The 26,939-nt window shown below is 39.3% G+C and overlaps 1 protein-coding gene and 1 long non-coding RNA gene across 3 annotated transcripts in view; one reads left to right on the top strand and one right to left on the bottom strand.

The window, feature by feature from the left end:
- The window catches only part of SCARB2 (scavenger receptor class B member 2), an 86,635-nt gene that overhangs the window by 12,562 nt on the left and 47,134 nt on the right, over positions 1–26,939 (bottom strand). Inside the window, exons 5-7 of the mRNA XM_039230975.1 lie at positions 21,472–21,563; positions 12,092–12,211; positions 8,854–9,023 (exon numbers count right to left, since the gene is read on the bottom strand). Coding sequence (XP_039086906.1) covers positions 8,854–9,023; positions 12,092–12,211; positions 21,472–21,563 — 382 coding nt within the window. The remainder of the gene's footprint in view (positions 1–8,853; positions 9,024–12,091; positions 12,212–21,471; positions 21,564–26,939) is intronic.
- Positions 1,316–24,629, top strand: LOC120231093. 2 transcript variants are annotated; one of them, XR_005528255.1, is made up of 3 exons: positions 1,316–1,395; positions 10,340–10,451; positions 24,511–24,629. It is a non-coding gene; the product is annotated as an uncharacterized LOC120231093 (long non-coding RNA). The 2 variants fall into 2 exon arrangements; XR_005528256.1 differs by lacking the exon at positions 24,511–24,629 and adding an exon at positions 19,791–19,835.

A 26,939-nucleotide genomic window follows, 5' to 3' on the forward strand; every position in this document is an offset into this window, starting at 1 on the left:
ACAAATAATCCTAAAATGGATATGAACCTACAAAGACCCTGTATAGCCACAGCAATCTTGAGAAAGAAGAACAAAGCTGAAGGTATCACAACCCTAGATTTCAAGATATACTACAAAGCTATATTAATTAAAACAGTATGGTACTGGCACAGAAACAGACATAGATCAACAGAACAGAATAGCCCAGAAATAAGCCCATGCTTACATGGCCAATTAATCTATGACAAAGGAGGCAAGAACACATAATGGAGAAAAGGCAATCTCTTTAATAACTCATGTTGGGGAAACTGGACAGGTACATGTAAAAAAATGAAACCAGACCACTTTCTTACACCATACACAAAAATAAACTCAAAACAGATTAAAGAGCTAACTATGAGACCTGAAACCATAACACTCCTAGACAAAAACATAGGCAGTAATCTCTTGGACATGGGCCTTAGCAGCATATTTATAGATGTGTCTCCTCTGGCAAGGGAAACAAAAGCCAAAATAAACTATAGGGACTACACCAAAACAAAATCCTTTTGCACAGTAAAGAAAAGCATCAACAAAACAAAAAGGCAACCTACTGAATGAGACTGAAGATATTTGCAAATAATACGTCCGGTTAGTATCCAAAATATATAAAGAACTCACAGCTGTTAACTCCAAATAAATAAATAAATAAATAACCTGTTGAAAAAATGGGCAGAGGACCTGAATAGCATCCCTCCAAAGAAGACATCCAAATGGCCAACAGACACATGAAAAGACGTTCAACATCACTAATCATCAAAGAAACACAAACCAAAACCACAAGGAGCTATCACTTCACACCTGTTGGAATAGCTAGTATCAAAAAGACAAGATTATAATAACAAATGTTGATGAGAATATGGAGAAAAGTAATGCTCATGCACTGTTGGTGGGAATGTAATGGGTATAACCACAGTGGAAAACAGTGTAGAGGTTCTTCTAAAAATTAAAAATAGAAATACCATACGATCCAGTAGTTCTATTACTGAGTATCTACTCAAAGAAAATGAAAATACTAATGTGAAAAGATACACGCACGCCTATGATCCCTGAAGCATCACTTACAACAGCCAAAATATGGAAGCCACCTAAGCGTCCATCAATAAAGGAACAGATAAAAAAGATGTGATATCTATATACAATGGAATATTACTAGAGCATAAAAAAAGAATGAGATCTTGCCATTTGTGACAACATGGATGGAACCTAGAGCATAGTAACCATATTATGCTAAGTGAAATAAGTCAGACAGAGAAAGACAAATACCATATAATTCCACTGATTTGCAGTTATCTAAAAATCAAAACAAATGAACAAACAAACAAAAAAAACAGAAACAGATTCATGAATAGAGAACAATTTGGTGGTTGCCAGCAGGTAGGTGGCTGGAGGAGTTGGGTGGAATAGGTGAAGGGGAGTAAGAAGTACAAACTTCAGTTATAAAATAAATTAAGTCACAGAGATGAGTAGTAGAGCATAGGGAATATAGTCAATAATATCGTAGTAACATATAGTGACAGATGGTGACTATACTTATTGTGGTGAATGTTAATGTATAGAATTGTCAAATGACTATGTTGTGCACCGAAAACTAATGTAATACTCTATGTCAAATATATTTCAATAAGATTGTTTTTTAAAAAAGAAACAAATAAGAAGACAAGTTACTAAAGGAAACCTACTCTAGACTGTGCTATTGAAGAGGAGAGAGGGATCCAATAATTGCTGCCAGGGAAACATACATTTGGAGAAATTAACTTATTGCCAAATGATTTAGATTTGCTTCAGCCATGGCTGAAGATGCATATCATCTGTCACATCCATGTGTTTCGTTTAGGAAGAAGCTGTTCAGTAAACAGTTTCACAAAGCCATAATTTCCTTCTTTGTGATCTACAATGATCTTTAAAATGTATTTTTAAATATTTATTGAGAACTCAATAAGGGCCAGACACTGTCTTGGGTGTTTTAAATACATTATGTCTAACCTCCACACAGCTTTCCAAGGAAGTTATCGTCACCCCCATATGACAGATGAGAAAACTGAGGTCTAGAATCCTCCTTAATCAACTTGGCTAATATGCTAACAAACAGAATCTGAATCAAACCCAGACTACCTGACTCCAGAACGCTCACTCATCTCACAATCCAAAATGTTGTTGTCGGGGGGAGGGGGATGGGGGGGATTCAAAGAGTTCTTGAGGCGAATTCTAGAGAGTTAAACTTTTCAGTCCACATCTGGGAGTACAGAAGAGTTAAGAGGAGAAGGATTGTAGTGTTTGAGTGTTGCAAGTGAAATCTTTGTTCACTCTGACATCAACTTTTTCAGAAAGCACAATGTTAGCCAAACAATGAGAAAAAAAATATGTCTGCATTTGTGCCTTGAGCCAGAGGCACATGGACTAAGTGTGCAGAGTGTGATTTCAGGACCATTCATCCAGTAAGAAACAGGAGAGGTCAGGAGCAGGCACTTGTTCCCATTTACCTTTGGTCTTATCTCCACGTTCCACACAGTGGTTCCCAAATGCCTAGGCACCATCTTTATGAGGATCACCTGGAGCTCATGTTAAAAATACAAGCTCTGGGGGCGCCCGGGTGGCTCAGTCGGTTAAGCGTCTGACTTCAGCTCAGGTCATGATCTCATGGTTTGTGGGTTCGAGCCCTGCATCAGGCTCTGTGCTGACAGCTAGCTAAGGGCCTGGAGGCTGCTTCGGATTCTGTGCCTCCCTCTCTCTCTGACCCTCCCCTGCTCACGCTGTCTCTATCTCTCTCTCTCAAAAATTAAAAAAAAATTTTTCAAAACCAAACATTAAAAAAATACAAGTTCTGGGACCTAGGATGTGGGCCCTGGGACGTATTTTTTAACGACTCTCCAGATAATTCTCATGCAAGGCCAGGTCTAGGAGCCACTGCCCTATCAGACAAAGACAGGAAGGTGTACTGTTGACTGCAGACTTACCCCAAAAGTTGATTTATCAAGAAAATTAGGTAAGAGGGCAAAAGTTATCACATTACTTTATTCAGGAGATAAAGACAACCTTATTCAGGAGAAGGGGTTACAAAATTTCTCTGAAGAAACTTCAGAGAGGATTTGTAGCCTAAGAAGTATCACAGTACCAACAGGAGAAGACCCTAAGTTCGGGTAGGGATTTTCTCAGAAATAAGAATTTTATAAAAATCATTCTCCCCATCTTAGCCCTGGTTTCCACAATTATAAAAAGGGGCCTCTGAATGCCTATCTAGTATGCATATTGTGACTAATTTTGTGACATATGATCGTTAAAGTTGGTTCCCAAGATGAAGAAAATGCTTTTGTCAATATGGTGATAATTCGGCCTCATTCACTGAAGGAAGAAGAATAGCTCAGACATTTAGAAACACTGGGAAATTTGCAGTCAGTGTATAAAACTAACTCTGCTTTGAAATCATCGTTTATTTTTAATAAGATATGTTCTTTCTCATTACCCAGTTCTCCACTTTCTTTTTTCGCAGTTATGACCATAAAATCAGTTCATGCTTTACATGTATTAACTACATGTAAATATCTAAACCACTTAGAACAATGACAAGGGAACAGTGACTAGTGTAAATGCTCAGTAAACACGAGCCATTATCACTATTAAGACTTCTAGGAGTGCCTGGCTGGATCAGTTGGTTAAGCATCTGACTTCAGCTCAGGTCATGATCTCGTGGTTCATGAGTTTGAGTCCTGTGTCAGGCTCTGTGCTGACAGTTTGGAGCCTGGACCCTGCTTTGGATTCTGTGTCTTCCTCTTTCTTTGACCCTCCCCTGCTCACATTCTCTCTCTCTCTAAAATAAACATTAAAAAAAAAAAAAAAGGACTTCTAAAATACTGCCCAGAAAGAACACAACAGGGCATTCTAGAAATAAGAATCATTACCCAAGAGAAAGAAGAATGGAACAGAGGAACTACAAAAGTGCCAGAAAACAATTAACAAAATGCCAATAAGTCTATACCTATCAGTAATTACTTTAAATGTAAATGGACTAAACTCTTCAATCAAAAGACAGAGTGGCTGAATGGATAAAAATATAATATCCATCCATATGCTGCCTAAAGAGACTTAATTCAGATGCAAGGACACACACAGATTGAAAGTGAAGGGAAGAAAAAATATGTTCCATGCAATTGGAAATCAAAAGAAAGCTGGGATAGCTATAATTACATCAGACAAAATAGACTTAAGTTTTTTTTTTATGTTTATTAATTTTTTAGAGAGAGAGACAGAGCATGAGTGGGGGAGGAGCAGAGAGAGAGGGAGACACAGAATCTGAAGCAGGCTCCAGGCTCTGAGCTGTCAGCACAGAGCTCTCAACAGGGGGCTCAAACTCACAAACCATGAGATCATGACCTGAGCCTAAGTTGGACCCTTAACCAATTGAGTCACTCAGGTGCCTCAAGATAAAATAGACTTGAAAACAAAGACTTAAATAAAAGACAAAGAGAGGCATTTTGTAATGATAAAAGAATGAGTCCAACAAGAGGATATAACATTTGTAAATATTTATATTTACAACACGGGGGCACTTAAGTGTATAAAGAAAATATTAACAGACCTCATGGGAGAAATAGACAGCAAAACAATAATAGCAGGAGGCTTTAATAATACTCCACTTACATCAATAGATCATCCAGACGGGAAATCAATAAGGAAACATTGGCCTTAACTACATTAGACCAGATGAACTTAGGTATATACAGAACATTCTATTAAAAAAGCAGCAAAGTACATATTCTTCTCAAGTGCACATGAAACGTTTTACAAGCTAGGTCATTATGTTAGGTCACGAGTCTTAAAAATTTAAAAAGATTGAAATCATGTCAAGCATCTTTTTCCTCCCACAATGGTAGAAAACTAGAAATCAACTATAGGGATTAAACTTGAAAATTCACATATATGTGGAAACTAAACAATGTGTTCCTGAACAACCAATGAGTCAAAAAAGAATTCAAAGAGAAATAAAAAAATACTTCGAGAGAAATGAAAATGAAAATACGGCATACCAAAATTTATGGAATGCAGCAAAAGGAACTCTAAGGGAGAAATTCATGGTGAGAAATACCTACCTCAAGAAACATGAAATTCTCAAATAAACAGCTTAACTTCAAGGAACTAGAAAAAGAAGGAAAAATGAAGCCATTGTAGAAGAAGGGAATAATAAAGATCAGAGTGGAAAAAAATGAAAAAGAGACTAAAAAGATAATGAGAAAGATCAATGAAGCTAAGAGCTGGCTCTCTGAAAAGATAAAATTGTCAAACCTTTGCTTTCTCTTTAACAAAAGAAAAAGAGAGCTCAAATAAATAAATCAGAAATGAAAGAGGTAATGTTACAACTAATACCAGAGAAATACAAAGAAATGATCATGAGAGGCTACTATGAACAACTATTTGCTAACAAACAACCTAAAAGAAGTGGATAAATTCCTAGAAAGACAACCTTCCAAGATTGAATCATGAAGAAATAGAAAATCTGAATAGATCAATCATTAGTAAGGAGATTGAGTCAATAATTGAATTTTTTTTAGGATGTCTGGGTGGTTCAGTCAGTTGAGAATGTGACTCTTGATTTTGGCTCAGGTCATGCTCTCACAGTTTGTGGGTTTGAGCCCTGTGTCAGGCTCTGTGCTGACAGAGTGAAACCTGCTTGGCATTCTCTCACTCCCTCTCTCCCTCTGCCCTCCCCCACTTGTGCTTGTGCATGCACTCCCCCCCCAATACATAAATAAGCTTAAAAAATTGGAAACAAAAAACAAAAAAACTTCCTAACAAACAAAAGTAAAAGTAAAAGTCCAGGATCAGATGGCTTCAGTGGTGAATTCTACCAAACATTCAAAGAAGAATTGTTACCAAACCTTCTCAAAGTCTTCTAAAACAGAGAAGGTAAGGGAATATTTCCAAACTCATTTCACAAAGCCAGTATTACCCTAATACTAAAACCAGACGAGGACATCACAAGAAAAGAAAATTATAGGTCAATATCCCTGATGAACATAAATGCAAAACTGTTCAACAAAATATTAGCAAACTGAACTCAACAATATATTAAAAAGATCATACATCAAACAGGGATGCTTGGGTGGCTCAGTCAGCTAAGCTTCCAACTCTTGGTTTTGGCTCAGGTCATGATCTCATGGTTTGTGAGATGGGGCCTGACATGGGGCTCTGTGCTGAAATCATGCCTGCTTGGGAGTCTCAGTCTCCCTCTCTCTCTGCCCCTCCCTCCTCACTCTCTCAAAATAAATAAATAAACATTAAATAAAAGAATCATACACCATAATGAAGTGGGATTTACTTCAGGGATGCAAGAATGATTCAACATTTGCAAATCAATCAAAATTATATACACATTAACAAAATGAAGGATAAAAATTATATGATCATTTCAATAGGTGCAGAAAAAAGCATGTGACAAAATTCAATATCCATTATGATAAAAACTCATGATAAAGTAGATATAGAGAGAATATCGCTCAACACAACAAAGATCACGTATGACAAGCCCATAGCTAACATCATATTCAACAGTGAAAAACTGAAAGCTTTTCCTCTAGAATCAGGAACAAGACAAGGATATCCACTCTTGCCACTTTTATTAAACATAATATTGGAAGTCTTAGCCAGAGTAACTAGGCAAGAAAAAGAAATAAAAGGCATCCAAATTGGTAAAGAAGAAGTAAAACTGTCACTATCAGCAGATGACATGATATACAGATAACATGATTAGCAGATGACAGAGAAAACCCCAAAGGCCCCACCAAAAAACTGCCAGAACTAATAAATTCAGTAAAGCTGCAGGATAAAAAAAGAAAAAAAAATACAAAAATCAGTTGTGTTTCTATACACTAATAATAAACTATCAGAAAAAGATATTAAGAAAATAATCTCATTTACAATAACATCTAAAAGACTAAGAGATCTTGAAATAAATTTAACCAAGGAGGTAAAAGATCTGTGCACCAAAAACTGGAAGACACTGAGGAAAGAAACTGAAGAAGATACAAATAAATGGAAAGATATTCCATGTTCATGGATTGGAAAAATTAATATTGTTAAAATTCCCATACTATCCAAAGGAATCTACAGATTCAATGCAACCCTTATCAAATTCCAATGGCATTTTTCACAGATATAGAATTAACAATCCTAAAGTCTCTTATGGTTTGTCTCCTTCTCTGTTTTTATCTTATTTTTACCTCCCTTCCCCTATGTTCATCTGTTTTGTTTCTTAAATTCCACATATGCGTGAGATCATATGATATCCTTCTCTTATTTCGCTTAGCATACTACACTCTAGTTCTATCCACATTGTTGCAAGTATAAGATTTCATCCTTTTGATTGCTGAAAAATATTCCATATGTATATGATATACACACACACAACAATTTCTTTATCCATTCATCAGTCAATGGACACTTGGGCTCTTTCCATAATTTGGCTATTATTGATAATGCTCATCGCAGCATTATTTTCAATAGCTAAGATATGGAAATAATCTATCAATGGATGAATGAATAAATAAGTAGTGGGAGATATACACACACACACATATCACACACACACAACGTGAATACTTTTCATCCATAAAAAGAATGAAATCTTGCCATGTGCAACAACATGGATGGATCTTGAGGGCATTATGCTAAATGAAATGAGTCAGACAAAGACAAATACCGATGATCTCACTTACACATGGATTTTATTTATTTATTTTAATTTTTTTCAAGGTTTTTATTTATTTCTAGGAGAGAGAGAGAGAGACAGCGTGAGCAGGGGAGAGTCAGAGAGAGAGGGAGTCACAGACTGAAACAGGCTCCAGGCTCTGAGCTGGCAGTCAGCACAGAGCCCGACGCGGGTCTCGAACCCACGAACCGCAAGATCATGACCTAAGCGAAAGTCAGACGCTTAACCGACTAAGCCACCCAGGCGCCCCAAAACGATAGCAACAACAAACCAACATTCTATAGCCATATTGTGAAATATTATTCTTTAAAAGTCAGAATCACTTTTTCATTTGGGCTGACAGCATTGTTTATTGAAGAACACTAATCCTTCATCCCAGACACTCATAGATACAGAGAACAGGTCAGTGATTGCCAGGGGCAGCGGGGCTAGGGTGGGAGAAATGGATGAAAGGGGTCAACAGGTACAAACTTCCAGTTATAAAACTGTCATGGGAATGTAATATACAACATAGTAACTATAGTTAACAGTACTGTATTGCATATTTACAAGTTGCTAAGAGAGTAGGTCTTAAAAGTCTTCATCACAGGAAAAAAACCCTTTTTTATAACTATGTATGGTGATGGATGTTAACTAGATTATTGCAGTGATCATTTTTTAAAGTTTATTAATTTATTTTGAGGTGGGGGGAAGGGCAGAGAGAGAGAGAAAGAGAAAGAGACAGAGAATACCAAGCAGGTTCCATGCCATTAGCACAGAGCCTGAGATGGGGCTCAAATTCATGGACCGTGAGCTCATGATCCGAAATCAAGAGTCGGATGCTTAACTGACTGAACCACCCAGGCGCCCCTATAGTGATAATTTTACAATATGTGCAAATATTGAATCATTATATTGTATACTGAAACTAATATAATGTTATACATCTATGAAATCTGAATTAAAAAAAAAAACAAGCATTATAGAAAAGCCAGTAATTTTTTTTTTTTTTACCATTCTATTGCCATATTGTGAAATATTATTCTTGAGAAGTCAAAATCACTTTTTCATTTGGGCTGACAGCATTCTTTATTGAACAACACTAATCCTTCATTCTAGACACTCATAAGTATGTCCCTTCTCTGAGTTCTTACCATTCTTGCAGACGCTGATATTCAAAACTCCTGAGCCCAGGCAGTTTCCTTTAGGTATACAGAAGCCGGCATTGTCCGAGGTATTGGCTAGCACTTCTTTAGGCACCGTATACCGAAAAGCGGGCAGTCCCTGCACACTCTCAAAGTCACTGAAGGCTATATACACTGATCTGTTGGGAAGTAAGCATGAAAAGTCAGTGTAATCTGCCCCAAACCAATAAGTTAACAACCATTCTCAGGTACAACATGGTTAAAGCTTATAGAGGATAGCTGTAAATGAAGTTGCAAAAGAAAGTTTGAAAGGAACTCTATCCAGTCAGTGTAGAAGGTGAATTATGATGAAATTTGTTTAAGAGGTAGCAACTGTAGTAACAGCCAAACAAGGCCAAGGAAAAAATACGTGTGTTAGGAAATTAAGATGACGTTTAGGATGGAGCCTCACTCGATAAGACTCGTCTAGACCAGCATGGGCACGTGTCAGCGTGGATGAAGCAGAAGCAAGGGGGAGGCAGAGCAAGGGCAGAAAAGGTCACCAAGGGCTCGGCTGGGTAGATTTTGTGCGCACTTGAAAAGTGCCCCATTAGACAGATACTTGACTTAAATGTATACTGAGATACCCATTTTCCTCAAATAAAAATAGCATCTGTATTTTGGAATCCATTTCAATGTTTATTTCAGTCATCTGTTTCAATGGAGTTCAATGTAATTTTGTCTTGAGTCCTTACTGAGCGTCAGTGATCCCCTATAACACTAACCACCCTTGTGTTTGCATAGCGCCTGAGTGACAGACAGAGCACTCTCACAGGCTCTGTCTCAAGGGTCCTTCGGCCCTTCATTTAAAACCCAAAGGGAATTTCTTCCTGGGCCTGGCTTTTTCATCTTTGAACCAGAGGTGGGCTATGTTTCGCAGGGCTGTGGCCAGCATGGCAGCTGCCTCCCAGTCACATCCCAGCCCTACTGCATTTCCCAAATAAAATATTTTAAGCAAATGGAAAAATAGAGAAAACATTATAATAAATACCTTTTACAACAAATACTAGTCAGGTAGATACAATATATTATATGGGTACAACTGCAGCCCTCTGTATAACACTCCTGATTCCAGTCCTCCGCCTCCCCAGAGGTAGCCACTGTCCTAAACTTGGGGCTCAACCCTCCCTCGTCGGTGTTCATCCTTTCACAAAGGTGCACATTCATAAACAATATGTGGCACCATTCGCTACTTTTACGTGCTCTGTAAACAGTACACCATGTTCTCTTCCTGTAATTTGCTTCTTCATTCAACATCACATTATTAAGATTTATAACAGTACACAGCCTGGTTCTTACATTTTAAAATTTACACGATATTTCATGATATGAACACACCACATTTATTCCAAAGACTTTTTTTTTTATAGAGACTTAGATAGCTTCCAATTTTTCACTACTAAGAGCATGCTGCATTGAACTTTTCTGTGTATGTCTCTTTACACGTCTATACAAGGGTTCTTCCAGCCAGGGACCCTACGTAGGAGAAGCGTGAAGCACCATGGGGTTTGCACGTCTTTGGCTTTACTAATCATTGCCAAATGTCCCTTCAAAAGTGGCTGTGCCAGGTAAGAATGTGTTTCCTCTGTGCCAAATTATTTTTTAAAAAATTTTTTTAAATTAAAAAAACTTTTTTGTAATGTTTTATTTATTTCTGAGAGAGAGAGAGAGAGAGAGCAGGGGAGGGTCAGAGAGAGAGAGGGAGATACAGAATCTGAAGCAGCCTCCAGGCTCTGAGCTGGCTGTCAGCACAGAGCCCGACGCGGGGCTCGAACCCACCAACTGTGAGATCATGACCTGACCCGAAGTCGGACGCACAACTGACTGAGCCACCCAGGCACCCCTGTGCCAATTTTTTTAAAAAGCCTCCTACTGGCCTTCTAGCTTGAGTCGTTTCACTTGCTGCATTCAGTCCTCCCACAAATATGTACGGACAAGGGCAGCCAGCTAGAGGGGGACGGTGGTATTTCTGTGGGAGAGGTGGAAGGGTATGAGCCGTGGCACAGGCAGCAGGGACGGTCGGGTGGGAGCCGATACAAGAGCTATTTCTGAGAAGGCCTCCCAGCATCTGGTAGCAGATTCGATGCAGGAGAGGAGGGAGATTTATAGTATCCCCAATATTTCTGGCAGGGCTGGCTGGGTAGGCAGTGTGCTTGTGTAAGCTATGAAACACCACCAGGACAGCAATTCTTGGTAATACTGCATTAACAGCATCAACTGCAGCTAGGTCACTTGCGAATTTGAGGAGAAGTTTCATAAAAAGCCTTGATGGAGTGGGTGGGGAGGATATGGAAGACTATGTGAGTCAGCCATTCATTTGGGTAGTTTGAGGGTGAAGGGTAGAGAAAGGGCAGTGTGTGATGGGGGAGATGGGAATCAGGGTGGAGAGCAGGATGCCTTCTCCCCAAAGAGGAGCCATAATCATGAAGGAGCAGGTGGAGTGAGAGAGAGAGCTTACGGAGTAAGTGAGAGCAGGAATGATCTAAGGGAAGGTGATAGCTAAGCAAATACCTACAAACCCTGAAATAGGGACAACAGTTTGATTTATTTCTCTTCTATGTAGAGGTTAACTGTTGACTGGAAGACCAGGTCAAATTTCATGCTTGACAGAGCATATCATAATAACTAAGAGCCATCACTTAACATTGTTTACTTTTTCACATGCTCTGGGCGAAGTGTTCTACTAACTAACTCATTTGTCCACATAACAACTCCAAAGCAGGGCAACTATCCTTATTTTACCAATGAGGAAAGTGAGGCACAGAGTGGTTGAATAACCTTCTCAAGGTCACACAGCTGTCAGTGTTGGAGCTGGTACTCAAACCAACCAATGCAGTCAGGCTCTGGAGCCCATGCATCACTGATGAAGCATAAATGGCTAGGCCTCTTAAGGGTAGCTGCATACATTTCTCACATTTTGGGTTTTTAAAAAGATTTTTTTAATGTTTTATTTATTTCTGAGAGAGAGAGAGAGAGAGAGAGAGACAGCGTGAGTAGGGGAGGGTCAGAGAGAGACGGAGACACAGAATCTGAAGACAGACTCCAGGCTCTGAGCTAGCTGTCAGCATAGAGCCCAAGGTGGCGCTCGAACCCACGAACCATGAGATCATGACCTGAGCCGAAGTTGGCCACCCAACCGACTGAGCCACCCAGACGCCCCCATTTTGAGGGGTTTTTTAGGCAAATAACTTATTTACAAAGTTCTTACCTGCAAAAATCAGATGGGAAGACATAAAGAATTTCATCTTTGTTTATTAACGGATGAAAAGAATCTCCATCTGTCCCATTAATCATATTGCACTTATCTGTTGTCCACCAGTCAAGTGACCTGTAATTGATAGGCACAAGAAAGGCTCAAGATTATCAAATTGGATTTGAGATTTTTTTCAGATGGTCAGGACTTTCTCAAGCCTTAATTGAGAGTTGACAGCTACCCACTGAATCTTATTCACACACAGAAACAAGGGGAGAGTTGTTTAGGGGTTGGATCAAGAGGCGGAATAGTAGGTACCTGATCCCCAAATCAGTTCTGATAAAGGCAACATCCAGAAACATCCTCTTTCCTTCCTGCAAAAAAGAGTATCCTACGCAGAGGCTTGGAATAGCCATTTTCTTAAAACAGTGATTCAATTTAGCATGAACAATAGCCTTGTGCAGAGCTAGCTCACTGGCAGGCGATATGTTCAGCTCGTAAGGAAGGCATTAAGATGGCAGAGTAGTAGGAGGACCCTATAGTTGCCTCCTCCCTCGAACACAGCTACATAAATATTAAATCATTGTGAACTCCCAGGAAATCCATCTGCTACTGAGAGAACAAACTGCACAACTAGAAGGAGAAAAGAGGCCACACTGTGGAAGGCAGGAGGTGCAGGGATGTGATCTCGGAGAGAAAAGAATCACTGGTGCTGAGTAAAGGAGGGAGCGCTGATCAGAGAGAGAGGGGGCGCAGCATGTAGGGCATTACACAAGAAAAATACTTCTCCACGACCACTGATGGGGAAAAGGAGAGGTGCTGATAACTGCAAGTGTTTACAAGCAGTGGAGCCCAAAGTCTGAAGTTTCAGACGTCTGTGTCACCCCCGGGGGTGGAGACTGGAGGGCATGGAGGTGCTCCTGTGGGGAAGGAGGGCAGAGGCCAGGAACAGACAGCGTGCTCTGAGGACCCTCTGGGTCACACTGGGAGAGACAGTTCCCCTTCTTGGAGTGCACTTGGGAGAGGTGGCACGGCCTCTCCAGGGACAGAAGAGCTGGCAGGTGCCACTGAGCTGCCCTGTTTATTAGCAGAGGAGCAGAGATGCCTGCTGAGGGCAGCTAACTCAGACCTCAACTTTTTGCTGCACTTTACCATGAACTCCAACCCCCTTGCATTCGAGCAACTGCCTTTCTGGGACAAACTGGCACCAGCCACAGCACAGTGAGACCCTCTCCCAGGGGATCAGTGTGGGGCTCTGCCACTCCAGGTTCCTAAACTTTGGTGCTTTGAAACTAGCGGGCGCGCCTGAGATAAAACTCAGGATCACTGCGCTGACACATGGGCAGATGGCTGGGACACAGACAGGGTGAAGGCAGGTATCTGGGGGAAGCCTGGGACAAAAAAGGGGGAGATAGTTTGCTCTTCAGTGAGGGCTTCCTGAAGAGCAGTATGAGTGAACTCCCCTCTCCAGGGATGAGAGCTGGCTGACGCCATTTTTCACAGTGCCCATCAGCATAGACAGGCTTCAAAGAGAGGCACAATGCCCACACTGGAGGCTTGAGCCTCTTACACCAAGTCCTGCTCCATGCACTCTGCAGATGTTTTTGTTCTTCTTTGTTTTTTAACTAGGACAAGTGTCACTGAGAGCCAGAGCAGCGGCTGTCCCCTCCCCCCAGAAGACTAGCACAAACCCCTTGCACCCACTAAGTCTACTGACCACAGAGTGCTGCAAAGTTTCAGTCTAGGGGATACAGGATCTAGTCTCTTGACAAGCAGACCACAACACACTAGTTAAAACTCACCACACAGTGGACAAGGTCCAAACCCTCCCCATTCTGCAAGGAGAAATTCTGTAGAGGACTGATCTGAGGGAAAGAGCTGCCAAAACACAACAGCAGAGTACACACAACATATACCCGAAACACCTTCTGAAGCATCAGGTACTGAACAGTATAGGATGTCTTCTTAATATAGACATTACTCCCAGGAGTAGGAAACATAACAGGCTTTCTTACTACAAGGAAGACAGACACCTAGACAAAATGCCAAGATGGAGGAACTCATCCCAAAAGAAAGAACAGGAAGTCTCAGCCAGGGATCTAATCAAAACAGATATAAGTAATATGCCTGAGCCAGAATTTAAAACAACAGTTATAAGGATACTAGCTGGACTTGAGAAAAGCATAGAAGATACCAAGGAAAGTTCCTTACCACAGAGATAAAAGACCTAAAAACAAGTCAGGCTGCAATAAAAAATGCTATAACTGAGCTGCAAAACCAACTAACTGGATGTAATGATCACAAGGAAAAAAGAAGCAGATAAGTGATATAGAGGATAAAGTTAAAGAAAATAATGAAGCTGAAAAATAAAGGGGAAGAAAAATATTGGATCATGAATGTAGACTTAGGGAATTCAGTGACTCCATAAAGCATAACATTTGTATCATAATAGTCCCAGAAGAGGAAGAGAAGGGAAAGAGGGCAGAAGGTTTATTTGAGTGAATTATAGGCATAAACTTCCCTCATCTGGGGAAGAAAATAGACATCTAAATCCAAAAGGCACAGAGAACTCCCACCAAAATCAACAAAAGCAGGTCAACACCAAGAAATATCACAGTAAAAATTTGCAAAATACAGGACAAGAAAAGAATCCTGAAAACAGTAAGGGAAAAGAGATCCCTAACCTACAAGAGAAAACAAATAAGGTTAGCAACAGATCTCTCCACAGAAACTTGCCAGAAGGGAGTGGCATGATATATTATTCTACGTGCTGAATGGGAAAAATCTACAGCCAACAATAGTCCACCCAGCAAGGCTGTCATTCAGAATAGAAGGAGAGATAAAGAGTTTCTCAGACAAACAAAAACTAAAGAAGTTCATGACCACTAAACCAGCCCTGCAAGAAGTATTAAAGGGGACCTGTTGAGTGGAGAAGAAAGACCAAAAGCAGCAAAGACTAAAAAGGAACAAAGAAAATCTCCAGAAACAGTGACTTTTGAGGTAACACAATGGTACTGAATTTCTTATTTATCTATAATTACTCTGAATGTAAATGGACTAAATGTTCCAATCAAAAAACATAGGTATCAGACAGATTAAAAAAAAAAAAAAAGACCCATCGAAATGCCTCCTACAAGAGACTAATTTTAGATGTAAAGACACCTCCAGATTAAAAGTGAGGGTATCAAGAACCAGTTATCATGCCAATGGATGTCAAAAGAGAGCCACAGTAGCCATACTTACATCAGATCAACTAGATTTTAAACCAAAGACTGTAACAAGAGATGAAGAAGGGTACTATATCATAATAAAGGAGCCTACCCAACAAGAAAGATCTAACAGTTGTAAATATTTATGCCCTCAACTTGGAAATATGCAAATATATAAATCAGTTCAAAACAAACACATAGAAGCTCATTGATAACAATACAATAATGGTAGGGAACTTTAATAGCCCACTTACACCAAGGACAGATCATATAAGCAGAAAAGCAACAAGGAAACAATGGCTTTGAGTGACACAGCAGATAGACTTAACAGGTATATTTGGAACATTTCATCCTAAAGCAGCAGACTACACATTATTTTTGAGTATACAAGCAACATTCTCCAGAATGTTTATGACCACATACTGGGTCATAAATCAGGTCTCAACTAGTACAAAAAGACTGAGATCATACCGTGCATATTTTCAGACCATAAAGCTATAAACTTGAAGTCAACCACAAGAAAAAAATTAGAGAGAACATAATACACGGAGGTTAAAGAACATCCTACTCAAGAATGACTGGATGGCTCAGTCAGTTGAGTATCCAGTGCTTGATTTTAGCTTGGATCATAATCTCACAGTTTGTGGGTTCAAACCCCTCATCAAGCTCTGCACTGACAGTGTGGAGCCTGCTTGGGCTTCTCCGTTTCCCTTTCTCTCTGCCTCTCCCTCTCTCTTTTCTAAAACGAATAAATAAACATTAAAACAAAAAAGAATGAATGGGTTAACCAGGAAATTAAAGAAGAAATTTAAAAATACATGGAAGCAAATGAAAATGAAAACATGGCAGTTCAAAATCTTTGGAATGTAATAAAGGCAGTCATAGGAGGGAAGTATATAGCAATACAGGCCTATCAAGATACAAGAAAAGTCTCAAATATACAACCTAACTTTACACTTAAAGGAGCTGGAAAAGAAACAGAAAATAAAGTCTAAAGTCAGCAGAAGAAGGGAAATAATAAGGATTCTGGCAGAAATAAATTATATAGAAACAAACAAACAAGCAACATATTAGAACAGATCAATGAAACTAAGAACTGGCTCTTCGAAAGAATTAATAAAACTGACAACCCCCTAGCCACACTTATCAAAAAGAAAAGAGAAAGGACCCAAATAAAATCATGAATGAAAGAGGAGAGCTCACAACCAACACCACAGAAATACAATTATAAGAGAATATTATGAAAAACTATATGCCAAAAAATTGGGCAATGTGGAAGAAATGGAGAAATTCCAAGAAACATAAAAATGACAAAAGCTGCAATAAGAAGAAATAGAAAATCTGAACAAATTGATCACCAGCAAAGAAACTGAATTAAATACAAAAATCTCCCAAAAAAAAAAAGTCCAGACCAGATGGCCTTCCAGGGGAATTGTACCAAACATTAAAAAAAAGAGTGAAACCAAACTGTTTCAAAAAACATAAATAGAAAGGAAAACTCATTCTATGAGGCCAGCATTACCTTGATTCTAAAGCCAGATGAGGGCCTCACTAAAAAGGAGAATTATAGGCCAATATCCCTGATGAACATGGATGCAAAATTCTCAATAAGATACTAGTAAATTGAATCCAACTGTACATTAAAAGAACTATTCATCATGATCAAGTGAGATTCATTCCTGGGCTGCAGGGTAGATTTCAATATTCACAAATCAATCAATGTGATATACCACATTCATAAAAGAAGACAAGAACTATATGATCCTCTCAATAGATACAGCAAAAGCATTTGACAAAATATAGTATCTATTCTTGATAAAAGCCTTTGGCAAAGTTGGGATAGAGGGAAAATACATCAATATCATAAAGGCCAAGTAGGAAAGACTCACAGCCAATACCATCCTCAATGAGGAAAAACTGAAAGCTTTTTCTCCAAGGTCAGGAACAAGACAGGGATGTCCACTCTCACTTCTGTTATTTAACATAGTACTGGAAGTGCTAGCCACAGCAATCAGACAATAAAAAGAAATAAAAGGCATCCAAATTGGCAAGAAAAAGTCAAACTCTCACTATTTGCAGATGACATGATGCCCTATGTAGAAAATCTGAAAGACTCAACCAAAAGCTTGCTAGAACTGATACACGAATTGAGCAAAGTCACAGGATATAAAATCCATGTGCAGAAATCTGTTGCATTTCTATACACCAATAATGAAGCAGCACAAAAAGAGACATCAAGGAGTTGATCCCATTTACAATTGTACCAAAAACCATAAGACACTTAGGAGTAAACCTAACCAAAGAGGTAAAAGATCTGTACACTGAAAACTATAGAAAGCTTATTAAAGAAATTGAAGATGACACAAAGAAAAGGAAAAATATTCCATGCTCATGGGTTGGAAGAATAAACATTGTTAAAATGTCTATACTACCCAAAGCAATCTACACATTTAATGAAATCCCTATCAAAATACCACCAGCATTTTCCACAGAGCTAGACCAAACAATTCTAAAATTTTTATGGAACCACAAAAGACCCCAAATAGCCAAAGCAATCTTGGAAAGAAAAGCTGGGGACATCACAATTCGGACTTCAAGCTTTATTACAAAACTGCAATCATCAATACAGTATGGTACTGGCACAAAAACAGACACATAGATCAATGGAACAGAAGAGAAAAACCCAGAAACAGACCCACAACTGTATGGTAAACTAATCTTCAACAAAGCAGGAAAGAATATTTACTGGAAATAAGACAGTCTTTTCAACAAATGGTGTTGGGAAAACTGGTTAGCAACATGCAGGAGAATGAAACTGGACAGCTTTCTACATCACACAGAAAAATAAACTCAAAATGGATGAAAGACCTAAATGTGAGACAGGAATCCATCTAAATACTGGGGAAAAACATGGGCAGCAACCTATTCGACACTGCCCATAGCAACTTCTTACTAGACATGTCTCTGGAGGCAAGAGAAACAAAAGCAAAAATGAACTATTGGGACATCATATGCCAAAAAGCTTCTGCCCAGAGAAGGAAACAGTCAACAAAATTAAACAGCAACCTATGGAATGGGAGAATATCTTTGCAAATGACATATCTGATAAAGGGTTAGTATCCAAAACCTATGAAGAACTTAACAAACTCAACATCCATAAAGTTAAGAAATCGGCAGAAGATATGAATAAGACATTTTTCCACTGAAGACATCCAGATGGCTAACAGACACATGAAAAGATGCTCAACATCACTCATAACCAGGGAAATACAAATCAGAAGCATGATGAGATACCATCTCACACCTGTCAGAATGGCTAAAATGAACAACACAGGAAACAACAGGTGTTGGTGAGAATGCAGGGAAAGGAAAACACTGCTTGTGGGAAAGCAAACTAGCGCAGGCACTCTGGAAAACAATATGGAGTTTCCTCAAAAAGTTAAAAATAGAACTACCCTATGACCCAGCAATTGCACTACTAGATATTTACCTAAAGGATACAAAAATACTGATTTGAAAGGACACATGCACCCTGAGGTTTATAGCAGCATTACCAACAATGGCCAAATAATGAAAAGAGCCCAAATGTCCATTGACTGATGAATGGATGAAGAAGATGTAGTGTGTGTGTGTGTGTGTGTGTGTGTGTGTACACATAAATACAATGTCATATTACTCAGCCATTAGAAAGAATGAAATCTTGCCATGTGCAGCAACATAGATGGAGGTAGAGTGTATTATGCTAAGCAGACAAGACATTCAGAGAAAGACAAATATCATGATTTCACTCATATGGAATTTAAGAAAACAAAACAGATGAACATAAGGGAAGGGAAAAAAATAAGAGAGAGGGAGGTAACCCATAGGAGACTCTTAACTATAAAGAACATGGGGCACATGGGTGGCTCAGTCGGTTAAGCATCTGACTTTGGCTCAGGTCGTGATCTCACAGTTCGTGGGTCTGAGCCCTGCATCGGGCTCTGTGCTGACAGCTCAGAGCCTGGAGCCTGTTTCAGATTCTGTGTCTCCCTCTCTCTCTGCTCCTCCCCTGCTCTCTCTCTCTCTCAAAAATAATAAATAAATGTTTAAAAAAAAACTAGGGTTGATGGAGGAAGGTGGGTGGGGGAATGGGCTAGATGGGTGATGGGTATTAAGGAAGGCACTTGTCATGATGAGCACTGGGCATTATATGTAAGTGATGAATCACTAAACTCTACTCTTGGAACCAATATTACACTATATGTTAACTAACTAGAACTTAAATAAAAACTTAAAATAATAAAAAAAATAGATGATGGGGATTAAGGAGTGCACAATTCAGGGTGTTGTATGGAAGTGATGAATCACTATATTTTACACCTAAAACTAATGTTACATTGTATGTCAACTAAGTAGACTTTCAATAAAAATGCACAAAGAAGAAAAAATTTAATAAAATACATTGGTACATTTAATTAAGAATTTACTGTAAAATGATAAACATTCTGTTTATATTTGGCTTCCAGAGAATGTGAAACAAGCTGAAGGCAAGAACAGCATGGAAGATGGGTATAATGTGTTACAAAATGGGTAACATTACTGTCCTATTTGGGAGGAGAAGAGACAATAAACAACTTTCGTCAGGACAAAATGTTAAATATGAACCATAAAATCTGAGGATAGAATAGACATAAACCAGAAAAAAAATCTAATATATTAAATAATATATCATTATAGTTGTATCAATAACTATAAATATTTATTTATTTATTTTTATTTATTTGTAGGAGAGAGAGAGACAGCGTGAGCAGAGGAGGGTCAGAGAGAGAGGGAGTCACAGACTGAAACAGGCTCCAGGCTCTGAGCTGGCAGTCAGCACAGAGCCCGACGCGGGGCTCGAACCCACAAACCGCGAGATCATGACCTAAGCGAAAGTCGGACGCTTAACCGACTAAGCCACCCAGGCGCCCCAATAACTATAAATATTTAAACGGATTGAGCTCTGCTATTAAAAGATTGGGAAGAGAATAACAGATTGAGTTTAAAACAAAATCCAGCTATATCCTGTTTATAAGTAACTTTCCCTGGAGCCAGCTGCTGGTCCTCCAGGGGCCACACTGTTAGCAGTTTCCAACATATTCTCTCAGGATCTTATCTATTTTGGTGTACGTGTTGGTCTGTGTGTGTGTACACACCCACAAATATATGTTTATGTACGTGGATATGTGTACTTTTTAAAATTTAAATAAGCTTTTTATTTACAAATAGTTTAAAGGGCGCCTGGGTAGCTCAGTTGGTTGAGCATCAGACTTTGGCTCAGGTCATGATCTCAGGGTTCACAAGTTTGAGCCCCGGATCAGGCTCTGTGCTGACAGCTAGGAGCCTACACCCTGCTTTGGATTCTGTGTCTCCCTCTCTCTTTCTGCCCCTCCCCCTCTTGTGTGTGCGCTCTCGCGAATAAAAAAATAAACATTAAAAAAATAAAAATAGTTGATATTTACAGAAAAATTGTGAAGGTAGTAGAGAGGGTTCCCTTATATTCCATACCATTTTTTTCATATATTTCTGGGATACTTGGTTAGGAATTTAATGTTCAAGAACAGAATTCCTTTTACCTCAGTCTCTAAGGAAATACTCTCCTTTTCTCTCCAAGGTTTCTAATTCCTGACTTAAAGACATTATCTTGTCTTCTATATAGCTTTATTGCAAACTGCCTTGGCTCCTTTTTAGAAATAGTTTGTTTATAAGTTATAAATGTTAAAAAAAAAAAAACATTTCTGAAATACCATAGTAGTGAACTCGAATGTATTTTATTTTTAAAGAAAAATACATGAACAGTCCACAATCACTATTAAAAAGAGAAACACTTCCCTCTTCCCCAAATCAAAGTGGTTTTAAAGTATCTGTGTTGCAGCTACACATCATTCAATGACTACCTGGAAAGTGAAACTTACCACCACTTGTAATTCATGCCTAGCCAAGATCAATCTATGGAGCACTAACATTTCATTTGTAAAGTGTGTCGCCTCAATCCTGATTTATAAACTAATAATTATAAAGATATTTTACATATTTATAGAGTTTTCATCCCAAAATTGACAGTGTTAAAATTCTTTTGAAATAATGCATAAGTGGACATGCAATTTAAACAAAAATTTTTAAATTTTTAAATTTTAAAAATTGTTAAAAATCAATCATTACACTTACGTTTTTCCATTCCATTCCACAATCTTTGTAAAGTTAAGGTAATTGTCTTCTCCAGTTAGAAAAACATAGTCTCCATCATTAGTCCCATTTTTCTGAAAATAAGTGAATATGATCATTTTAAGAAACCGTGGTGGTTCATTTTATGTGTCAACTTGTCTAGGCTCCGGTGCGCAGTTGTTTGGTCAAACAGTAATCTAGATGGTGCTGTATTTTGTATATAGGATGAATGTTTACAATCAATTGACTTTAAGTTAAAGAGATTACCAATGATAATGTGCATGGACTCATTCAATCTGTGTAAGGTTTTAAAAACAAAATCTGAAGTTTGCTGGACAGAAAGGAATTCTCAGTTCTGCAATACAGAAATCCTGCCTCAGTTTCTAGCCTGCCAGCCTGCCTTGTGGATTTCAGACTGGCCACCTGCTCCCCGCACACCTGCACAGACCAATTCCTTAATATATACAAATCCTGTGCATAGACAGACACTACAGATGTAGCTATAGCGCTCCCATTGACTGTGTTTTTCTGAGAGCCCGAATTGATACTATAACTGAGAAACTTCATTTTCACGATACTATCATAGTTGGGCCTAATTGCTACATAAGACTGAACCAGAACTAAAATAGAGAGTGACTATTTGACTAAATTCCATATTAATCATACTGTTACTTTATGGTTTCAAAAAGTATGAGCCCAATTAAATAATGGACAAAGGATATGAAGAGACATTTCTCCAAAGAAAATAAGTAATTGGCCAGCAAGTACATGAAAGGATGCTCAAGATCATCAGCTATTAGAGAAATGCAAAGCCAAGCCACAGTGCTATTTCCTGCCCTCCAGGATGGTGCTAAAAGTGTTTTAAAAATAAAAAAGTAAAGGAAGAGAACAAGCATTGGTGAGCATGTGGGGAAATCAGGGCCCTTGGCCACTGCTGGTGGGAATGTAAAATGGTGCAGCTTCTGTGGACAATAGTTTGGCGGTTCTTCATAAAGTTAAGCACAAGATTACTATATGACCCCAAATTCCGCTCCTCCTTCTATACTCAAGAGAATCCCATTCCAAGGTATGCATCCCAATGTCATACAAAAACTTGTACACAAATGTTCAGAGCAGCATTACTCATAAGAGCCCATAGTAGAGACAACCCAAATATCCATCAACTGATGAACAGATAAACAAAGTGTGATATATCTATACAATAGAATATTACTCAGCCATAAAAAGGAATCAAGTGCTGGCACATGCTACAACATACATGAATCTTGTAAACATGAAGCTAAATAGAAGATGCCGGACACAAAGGTCCTGTACGGTAGGATTCCATTTATAAAATGGTCAACTGCCAGAGATGGCTCCAACCTCTTGGCCACCTTTTGTAAAGTGGGCACGTGTACTGAGTTTTTTTAGTTTTATTTTTTGCCTCACGAAGCCAAACTCCATTCCCAAATGCCCTTCCTCTCTGGCTCTGAGGAAGCTCACACACAGAGAGTTCTGGCTCTTCTGCTCCTTCAGCCTGGGCCAGCCTGCTCAGCACCAGCGGTCTCCGCATCCCCATGAGGCAGGAGAGAGGCTGGGCAGGTGTGGGTGGTTGCTTATGTTTTGTTTCAAACAAAACCATAATCTTACTTTTCTCGACAAAAGCAAACAAAACAAAACAAAAAAGATACAAACCTTTTAACTATTAAAAAATTTTATAGATTCATAGGCAAATCCATAGAGACAGAAAGTATAGATTAGTGGTTGCCAAGGGCAGGTGGAAGGGGAGAAACGGAAGTGACTGCTAATGAAGTGTGTGTTTTTTTGGGAGGATGATGAAAATGTTCTGAAATTTGATGGTGGTGGTAGTTGTACAACTTTGTGAATATATTAAAAACCACTAAATTGTACACTTTAAAATGGTGACTTATATGTAAGTGAATTATATGTCAATAATAAACATAAGAAAGCATAAATCCAGGGCCAGGACCCTAGTGTAGGTTAGCTGCAACAGAAGCAAGTGGTATTAATATAATCCCACTGTTTTTTTTTTTTTAAGTTTGTTTACTTATTTTGAGACAGAGAGTGAGTATGCACACGTGCATGAGCAGGGGAGAGGCAGAGAGAAGGAGAGAGAGGATCTCAAGCAGGCTCCTCATTATAAGTGCCTGATGCGGGGCTTGATATTATAAACCATGAGATCATGACCTGAGATCAAACTGAGAGTCAGAAGCTTAACCAACTGAACCACCCGGGTGCCCCAATATATACTGTCCTACTTTCAAGTAAGCTTTCTTTATTTATGTTCTCTCCAAGCTATACTTCTTAAGGGCACATACAGATAATCTATGCATCTTTACAAATTTTTTATGTGAGGTTGGAGCTCTGATTTCTGGGAAACAGCATGGGTATTAGTTCCTCTATAGTAATAAAGTAATAAAGGCTAACAGTTATTGAGTATTTATAATATTCCTGGCACTGGTCCAAAATTATAGTATGAATTATCTCATGAAATCCTCACAACCACTAAATAAAGCAGTGTGGTAGACAGAATAGTGTTCCTCCAAATCTGTCCACATTCTAATCCCCAGAACCTGAACTATGTGGTCTAACATGGCAAAAGGGACTTTTCAGATGTGATTAAGCTAAGGATCTTGAGATGGGAAGAGTGTCCTGGATTACCTGTGTGGACCCAACATAATCACAAGGGATCTTACAAAGAGAGGCAGGGGCCAGGTCAGAGTAGTAGATGTGATGACAAATAGAGGTCAGACAGAGAGACTGTGAAGATGTTTCCCTTTTGGCCTGGCGATGGCAGAAGGGGCCACCAGCCAAAAAAATGCAGGCTGCCTCTAGAAGCCATAAAGGTCAAGGAAGTGGATTTCCCCTTAGAGCCTCCAGAAGGAACACAGCCCTGACAACCCCCTGATTTTGCAGCTACTAAGATCTAGAATTATAAGATAATAAATCACTGTTGTTTTAAGCCCCTAAATTTATGGCCATGTGTTACAGCAGCAACAGGAAACTAATACAGACATGCACTGTTTTACCCTCATTCTATAGATGAGAAATCTGAAGCAAAGAGAAGTTAAATAACTTGGCCAGATTACTCAGCCAGCAAATGGTGCAGTTAGGACTGAAGCCCAGCTCCGTAACTCCACACTCCACAGGCTGATCTTCTTACCAGGCTGTGGGACTCATTCACTTATTAGCAAGCACTTAGTGAATGGCTACCATGTGTCTAGCACTGTATATCAGTGAACAAAATGGACACAAATTGCTGCCTTCCTAGTAAATCCATTCTAATACTATTATTATAATTGCTTTCATTCTTTTAAATGTTTGTTATTAATAGCATATGGGGTGTCAGGCACTTTGTAGATAAACTAAGAATAATAAAATAACCAAAGACTTTTATTTCCATTGCTCCAAGCTATCTTTGGAGATTTGTACAGATATATTTTTGGGTATTAACACAGATGCATTTGGGGGTCACAAGTTGATGCATTGTACTCGTGCTCTATTTTCTTTTTAAAATAGGTTTATCGGGGCGCCTGAGTGGCTCAGTTGGTTAAGCATCTGACTTTACTCAATTCATGATCTCGTGGTTTGTGAGTTTGAGCCCTGCATTGGGCTCTGTGCTGACAGCTCAGAGCCTGGAGCCTGCTTCACATTCTCTCTCTCTCTCTCTCTCTCTCTCTCTCTCTCTCTCACTCACTCAGCTCCTCCCCCACTCACACTCTGTCTCTCCCTCTCTGTCTCTCTCAAAATAAACATTAAAAAATTTTTTTAAAAAAGATAGGAGAAAGAACTTCTCTTTAGGAACAGCAATGTGAACATTACAACAACTTAGAGAAAATTCAAATACTCCACATAAAAAAAGTGCTGAATCACCAGGGCCCCTGGTGACTTAGTCAGTTAAGCAACCAACTCTTGATTTCAGCTCAGGTCATGATCTCATGGTTCGTGAGTTCTAGCCCCACGTCTTGTTCTGCACTGACAGTGCAAAGCCTGCTTGGGATTGTCTCTCTCCCTCTCCCCCCTCTCTCTGCCCCTCTCCTGCCTTCCCTCTCTCTCTCTCTCTCTCTCTCTCAAAATAAATAAACTTTAAAAAATGCTGAACCACCAATTTTAAAAATGAATGGATATTATTTCCTGAAGTCCTCTACTTAACTCAGATCTAGCCTAAGCAAAGTAGTTAAGCATTTACATGTTTCACAGTAATTCAGAAAGGGTTCTCTCCAGTTGTTTTCTGCCAAGAGTCAGGCACTGCATGTGAATGCTTCCCTGTCTCTCATCGGAACCTTTGTTAGTGGAGGACAATCGGGAATAAATAGAGTTTGTGTTCTCAGGGTAGGGATGTGGGCTGGATACAAGGGACATATTACGACAGGAGAGGGAGAGGTGCTCTGAGACAGGCTACTACAGTCACGCCACTAGTGTAATGTAAGCATAACCCTATCCCCTCCACCGAAGGACAAGCTGGACAGGCTGACCTCTCAAAGACACTTTCTAAAAACTATATATTTTACACACACGAGAACCCACACTTAGTGGGAGGTGCTTGAACTCTCTTATGTGGAGGAGAACAGAGGTGCCCTAAAATCAATGGGTAAAAATATGCTGATTGGCCCCACAATAAGAAATATGAGCATGTGATAGTTAACCAGGTCCCTTTTTCTCAGAAACTCTGTGCCAATGTTCTACATTCACTCATCTTGTACATTCTCATACCCTGTCCCTCCCCATTAATTGGTTGTTTCATACTAGAGTCTTTGAAGAAAAAGTGTTCATGCCTTAACCAAGGTTTAATCTTCATCGCGTGTAGTGGAGCAGGTGGGCAGGCTTGCAAGCCTGGTGCATCCGAGGGGGAGGATGGCATGACGCCAGCAGGATTCAGGAAAGACTCTCAGAAGGAGTGCGCCCCCTGCCTATCCTGGTCTTTGAATGAATGACAGCTCAAGTGCGAACGTCCTGTGCCATTGGCTGAAGAATCAGTATTTGACCCGGAGCAGATGACCAACTGAACAGAAACACTGCCTTTTTACCAACTACACTCAGACAGTTTGGATGCCAAATGGAAAAGATATAGCAGTCATTCATGTTATTTTTTTTAACGTTTATTTATTTTTGAGACAGAGAGAGACAGAGCACGACCTGGGAAGGGGCAGAGAGAGAGGGAAACACAGAATCTGAAACAGGCTCCAGGCTCTGAGCTGTCAGCACAGAGCCCAACACAGGGCTCAAACCCACAGGCCGTGAAATCATGACCTGAGCTGAAGTTGGCCGCCTAACCGACTCAGCCACCCAGGCGCCCCGACAGCAGTCATTCATGTTAATTCGGCATCATCTTGGGGGCCAGTCACAAAGAGAAAAATGAATAACAGTTCCTGACATGTGTACTGTGATTTACAGTATGCAAAGCATTTTTATGGACTTCTCACTTAGCCTTTCAAAACAACTTTTGAAGTGTGGATACTTTTAGCCTCAAG

This window comes from Hyaena hyaena, unplaced genomic scaffold (assembly GCF_003009895.1).
Source record: "Hyaena hyaena isolate Hyena2069 unplaced genomic scaffold, ASM300989v1 scaffold_54, whole genome shotgun sequence".
In the NCBI taxonomy this organism is placed as follows: domain Eukaryota; kingdom Metazoa; phylum Chordata; class Mammalia; order Carnivora; family Hyaenidae; genus Hyaena; species Hyaena hyaena.